The sequence below is a fragment of the Pygocentrus nattereri genome, chromosome 2 (genome assembly GCF_015220715.1).
Source record: "Pygocentrus nattereri isolate fPygNat1 chromosome 2, fPygNat1.pri, whole genome shotgun sequence".
In the NCBI taxonomy this organism is placed as follows: Eukaryota; Metazoa; Chordata; class Actinopteri; order Characiformes; family Serrasalmidae; genus Pygocentrus; species Pygocentrus nattereri.
In genome coordinates this window covers 210,627-217,500 of record NC_051212.1, presented here as the reverse complement: position 1 = coordinate 217,500, position 6,874 = coordinate 210,627, and the positions used below count along the sequence as shown (strand labels likewise).

Genomic DNA, 6,874 nt, shown 5'->3' with positions numbered 1-6,874 from the left:
TAGGCCTAAATGGAATTGAGGGCACATACTCCCCTTTGTGGTCATATGGTGGTACTGCATGATAGCATTTCTTTGTCATCACATGCAGTAAAGGAAGCAGAAATTTGAAAATGTCATACATGTAGCTTTGTCACACCCAATGGAGTTTAATGTGTACTTCTTTCTTTAAATGGGACATAGGCTTTTCCCAACTCAAAAATGAAACAAAATCCAATTCTTACTAGAGCACGTCAGGCCCTTTTGAAGGACATGTGTGAGGAGTTCACACCTGTTAAACAGAAAGAGTCAGGGATGTCCAAATGCACATATTTCAAACCTCTATATCTCAGCAGGGCAAATTCTGATCAAAAAATCTCAAGAATGATGCGCTCATTCTGGTTACTGCTCCTATCTTGTTAAAAATGTTACAATGTGGCACTTCATTTTAAAAAATGAAGATGTCATTTTTTATAAGAACAAACACATGACACTACAATTTGCCCACTATATACAATACACACATTATTTACATTTAAACAATATACACAGTATTTACATAATCATAGTCCACGTCGTGTTTATGTCCAGTGCAAGTCCAAGCCTTCGCCCGCATAAAGCTTCCTCTTACTGCCGTGATCATATTTCATTTAAAAAGCTGTAATGTGCTGAAATGTCAGCCCCATCTTACTCGTAACTCCACCCCATCGCAGCTCAACCCAGTCCACTCAATATGATAACTACTGACTGTGTTAATAGATTAAGATTAAGTGACCCTTATTAGTCCCACAATGGGAAAATTTCACGTCCACATTTAACCCATCCATGAAGTGAAACACCACATGCACTCTAGTGAGCACACACACACACTAGGGGGCAGTGAGCACACTTGCCCGGAGCGGTGGGCAGCCCAATCCGCAGCGCCCGGGGAGCAGTTGGGGGTTAGGTGTCTTGCTCAAGGACACCTCAGTCATGCGCTGTCGGCTTTGGGGATCAAACTGGGGACCTTCCGGTCACGAGGCCGGTTCCCTAACCTCCAGCCCATGACTAGGTTCTATAATAGGGTGGGCTATCTGGGTTAATGATTGGACTGTATGATGAATAAGTGTGTGAAAGCTATTAGAAAAACAAATAGAATATGATTTTATTTATTAAGTATAAATTGGTAGAATATTTAGAAAAAAGTAAACAAATTTATGTTTAATTATTATATCTATTGACAGAGTGCAGATGAGAACACACTATTAATTTTGTTGAAGATATCAGAAATACAACACTACGGAGTTCAGAGGAACTGATATGCTGGAGAAGGAGCAGAACTGGACTGGCTGTTTCCTGTTAATAATCTCTTTAATTGCTGTCTGATTTGCCTGCCTGCTTGTTAAAAAAAAGAAGCAGCCCTGAGGGGAGCCGGTGCTGAGGATGATGGGGGAGGAGGAGATGTTGTGGATCCTCACAGACTGCGGTCTGTTAGTCAGGAAGTCCAGGACCCAATTACAGAGAGAAGTGCTCAGTCCAAGTGCACCTAAATGGAATTGAGGGCACATACTCCCCTTTGTGGTCATATGCTGGTACTGCATGATGGCATTGAACTATAAGCTGCACTTATTTTATTTATTGTATTGTATCTTATTGTTATTGTATTGCATTGAATGGCACAGAGTTCTGCGTTCAACTCTGGTTCTTTTTCTCTTGGTGTCTGCAGTGACTATGTTTCTAGCAGTATCTGAGCTCAGGACTGTGTTTTTCTCTAAGCTATTGATAACTAGCAAAGATACTTTCTCTAGATTGACAAAGCACTTCTTGTAAGTCGCTCTGGATAAGAGCGTCTGCTAAATGCTGTAAATGTAAATGTAAATGATGGCATTTCTTTGTCATCACATGCAGTAAAGGAAGCAGAAATTTGAAAATGTCTAACTCCTTTGAACATACATGTAGCTTTGTCACACCCAAAGGAGTTTAACGTGTACATCTCTCATTAAATGGGAGATAGGCCGTCCCCAATTTCATTAGAATAATGAACATGTACACACATTTAATGATTAGTATTTGAATTTCACTGGATAACACTGTTTTTAATTAATAACCCCTGCTCATGCCTATAGCAACTGCTATTGTCTTGTCTTGACTGCCCTTAGCTGGCCACTGCAACAGCTCAGCTATGCTACATGTTTGCATTTATTTTAAGTGACTGTATTATTATTTTTTTAAAATGATAAACTTTATTGCTTTTCTACAGACTTATGTGAATGCCATCCATAATGGACTGGACGGTCGTGGGGCATGGGTGGTGCTGGGTTGGTGATGCCAGCGTGGCATCGCCTGGTGACCGCACATGCCTACTGCGTTACGTGGGTACCACCTAGGATGGACAGGGCGGATGCAAGGTATGGGGCCTGGGGGTTTGGTGAACATGCAAGCCATTGCCTGCAGCCCTGCCTGCCCACTGCATTATGTGAGCACCACCAGGGTGGTCAGGGCGGGCGCTGTGCATGGGGGAGTCGCATTGATGGTGCGGCCCATCTCCTGGCACTCGCTCATGCCCACTGCGCTATGTGTACGCCTCCCATGGTGGTCAGGGCGGATGTGGTGGCTAAGGCCAACATGCACTTTACCTCTGACATGTTGGAATCTGTGGATTGGTCATGCTGGACCCTGGGTGTGCGGGGAGGGCTTGTGCTTCCTATGTCATGCTTTCAGGCCCTCTCCTGGAGCTAGTACCCACTGGGTGATGGACAGCTCGACCTGTGGAGGGGCACCTCCTGGTCAACCTCCAGCGTTGGTGCTCTGGGCCTCTACCTGGAGTGCCGACCCAACCCCCAGACCAGCAACAAGTCCATTGCCTTGCTGAGGACTTGGACCACCCACTGTCCAGCAAAACGTGTGCTCTCACAGTTAAGAGCACAACGCAGATCTGGTATTCGCACACATTGTAGGCCGAGGGCGGAATCAAGATCAAGTGAGTTTGGTGCACTGGTGGAGGGGCCAGTGCATGGCTGGGGTACACTAGTGGTACCTTCGGCTGGACAGAGGGTGACGCTGGTTTCAATCTGCGCTTCACCTAGGTCATGGACATACAAATATTAGAATCTAGAAACCTATCAGAGGCAATTCTAAAAGAATGATCATCTGAATCAAGATTGCTGTGAGGGCATGTTATGACCAGGTATGCGTTCAAGTGGGTGGATGGGGCATGCAGGTAAGGCTTTCTGCACAGCAGGAGAGTAAATGGACTTGCAGGAGGCTCCAAGGTGGTCAAACAAATCTGGAGGGCAGGTGAGCAGGAAGGAACACTTGATCAAGTCAGTCAGCATCACTCCAGAAAGGGTGGGCTGTTCAGCTACACAAAGAAACAAGACCATTAGCTCTGTTGTGGTTGGTTAGCTAGGTAGGTTAGCTAGGTAGGTTAGGTAGGGTAACACTGCTGCCTTCTACGCTGTAGACTGGAGTTCATCCCCACCTGGGCAAACACCCTACACTATACCAATAAGAGTCCTTGGGCAAGACTCCTAACACCACCTTGGCCTGCCTGAGTAAAATGATCAAACTGTAAGTCGCTCTGGATAAGAGCATCAGCCAAATGCAGTAAATGTAAATGTTTTGGGTGACTGGGCTTAAACCAGTGTTAAATGGACCATATTACATTTCTTGTATTTTATTATTACCCCTGAGAGGCAGTCATAACTGAGGAACAGATAAAAGGAGTGTTCATCATTTTTCCACAGCTGTTTTCCAGCCCCTTCTTTATCCCTCAAAGGCCAAATACAGTGAATCACAAAAGTGAGTAGACCCCTAAGAGACACTTCCTGAAGTGTCAATATTTTGTGTGGCCACCATTATTTTCCAGAACTGCCTTAACTCTCCTGGGCTTGGAGTTTTCCAGAGCTTCACAGTTTGCCACTGGAATGCTTTTCCACTCCTCCATGACGACATCACGGAGCTGGTGGAGATTTGAGACTTTGCGCTCCTCCACCTTCCGCTTGAGGATGCCCCAAAGATGTTCTATTGGGTTTAGGTCTGGAGACATGCTTGGCCAGTCCATCACCTTTACCCTCAGCCTCTTCAGCAAAGCAGTGGTCATCATAGAGGTGTGTTTGGGGTCATTATCATGCTGAAACACTGCCCTGCGACTCAGTTTCTGAAGGGAGGGGATCATGGTCTGCTTCAGTATTTCACAGTACATATTGGAGTTCATGTGTCCCTCAATGAAATGTAACTCCCCAACACCTGCTGCACTCATGCAGCCTCAGACCATGACATTACCACCACCAGGCTTGACTGTAGGCAATACACACTTATCTTTGTACACCTCACCTGATTGCCGCCACACATGCTTGAGACCATCTGAACCAAACAAATTCATCTTGGTCTCATCAGACCATAGGACATGGTTCCAGTAATCCATGTCCTTGGTTGACATGTCTTCAGCAAACTGTTTGCGGGCTTTGTTGTGTACAGACTTCAGAAGAGGCTTCCTTCTGGGGTGACAGCCATGCAGACCAATTTGATGTAGTGTGCAGCTTATGGTCTGAGCACTGACAGGCTGACCCCCCACCTCTTCAATCTCTGCAGCAATGCTGACAGCACTCCCACGCCTATCTTTCAAAGACAGTGTTTGGATGTGACGCTGAGCACGTGCACTCAGCTTCTTTGGACGACCAACACGAGGTCTGTTCTGAGTGGACCCTGCTCTTTTATCGCTGGACGATCCTGGCCACTGTGGTGCAGCTCAGTTTCAGGGTGTTGGCAATCTTCTTGTAGCCTTGGCCATCTTCATGTAGTTCAGAGAGTTCTTTGCCATGAGGTGCCGTGTTGGAACTTTCAGTGACCAGTATGAGAGAGTGTGAGAGCTGTACTACAGATTCAAACACACCTGCTCCCTATGCACACCTGAGACCTAGTAACACTAATGAGTCACATGACATTTTGGAGGGAAAATGACAAGCAGTGCTCAATTTTGTTGCCGGTGGTTTAGACAGTAATGGCTGTATATTGAGTTATTTTGAGGGAAGAATAAATTCACACGGTTATATAAGCTGCACACAGATGACTTTTCATTGTGTCAAAGTGTCATTTTGTCAGTGTTGTCCCATCAAAGGATAAACTTAAATAACTGCAGAAATGTGAGGGGCGTACTCACTTTTGTGATACACTGTATTATGTGTGTGGTCAGTGTGTATATGTGATGAGTGTGTGCAGTGAGTGTGTGTGGGGAGTTTGTGTTGTGTGTGTATGTGTATGTCTGTGTGATTGATGCTAAGAAATGTAATTGACTCAATATTCTATGTAATTCAATTCAATATTACAGCAGTAGGAGAGGCAGGCTAGATTTACCAAACAGTAAACTAGTCCTGTGAACCACTAAGGAATCTGTATCTGTCCTGTAGAGAATGTATAAATACAGACACACAGAGCCGTTGTTCTCATTACAGCCTGTAGCTTTAGTATCTGTACTCTCATGCTTGGGGTTTCTGATGCCTGACTAGAAGCATAAGACGCTGGTGTGAGCACAAACACATTACACAGACTTATCTGTTTAAGACATTTTTGGCTCTTTATATGGACTTACATGGATTATTCTACTAATATTACATATTTATCTTTGGAAGGGCATGTGGAGCTGGAGAAATATCGATATGTCTACTTTGTAATTTGTCTTGTAATTTTTATTCTGATAATTTGCTGTAATTCTGTTGTCATTTCTGTCATTTATACAAACGAACATCTCCATGAGCCGATGTACATTTTCATTGCTGCTTTACTTTGCAATGCTCTCTTTGGAGCAGCTGCCTTTTACCCAAAATTACTGAGTGACTTTCTGTCTGAAACACAAGTGATCTCTCATGGAGCCTGTCTGTTTCAGGCCTTTTGCATTTACACATATGCTGCAGCAGAGTTCACGCTGTTAGCAGTTATGGCCTTTGACAGATATGTGTCCATATGTAAACCATTACAATATGCAACTCTTATGAAAATGTCCACCGTTAAAAAGCTCTTATTTTTCTGCTGGTTTATACCTTCCTGTGAAATTGGAATATCAATAATACTAACATACAGACAGCTGTGTAAATATAAATTAAACCGAATATACTGCAGTAATTACTCGGTTGCTAAATTAAGTTGTGGAGATTTAACGGCTGTGAGCACATATGGGCTGTCTGCTTTACCCATTGCTGTCTGTCCACCTGTGATGTTTGTTATCTACTCATATGTTAGAATAATTGATGTCTGTTTAAAGAATTCAAAAGATTTCAGAAGAAAAACTTTACAGACCTGCTTCCCACACATTTTTATTTTCACCACTTTTTCTTGTACTGCATGTTTTGAAGTAATAAATAGCAGATTTGAAGGAAATGTACCTCATTTATTTGCTATGATAATGTCAGCTGAAAATATGGTCATTCCTCCTCTACTTAATCCTATTATATATGGATTGAAAATGCAGGAGATTTGGAATAGGATTAAGAGAATCCTTTGGAAGAGAAAGACTCATGTTTTTCCAGATTAAAATTCAGTTTTTCTTTACATGAAAAAATAATGATTAATTCATACATAGCAAAACTGCAGAGAGCATGATCCAGAAAATCAGTCGGAAAGAAAAGACTTTCTATTTTTTTTAGACTTGCTCTGTAAATTCTTTTCATCGTGTGTTTTTAGAGGTGCTCTGTTTTTAAAATACAAAACCTCTTCCTAGTTCTATTGGTTACTTTTTGTGCTAAACAGTGAAATCATATGGTTGTAGTCTGTAAACTAGCTTGTATTTTCTTTTTAAATTGGACATACTGTGCTGAATGTGTAATCACAGATTGGTCTATTTTTTATTTATTTATTTTTTAATCCAGTAAGACAGAGAAGAAGAAATGGCTTCAGTAGACAGAGCAGAGCTTTATGAAAGAAC

At 42.8% G+C, this 6,874-nt stretch overlaps 1 protein-coding gene across 1 annotated transcript; it reads left to right on the top strand.

Annotated features, from left to right (window-relative positions):
- Window positions 1-5,545: 5,545 nt before the first annotated feature.
- Window positions 5,546-6,484, top strand: LOC108412568 (olfactory receptor 52E8-like). The gene has a single exon (XM_017684644.1). It carries the CDS (start codon window positions 5,546-5,548, stop codon window positions 6,482-6,484), a length of 939 nt encoding a protein of 312 aa, XP_017540133.1.
- Window positions 6,485-6,874: the final 390 nt, after the last annotated feature.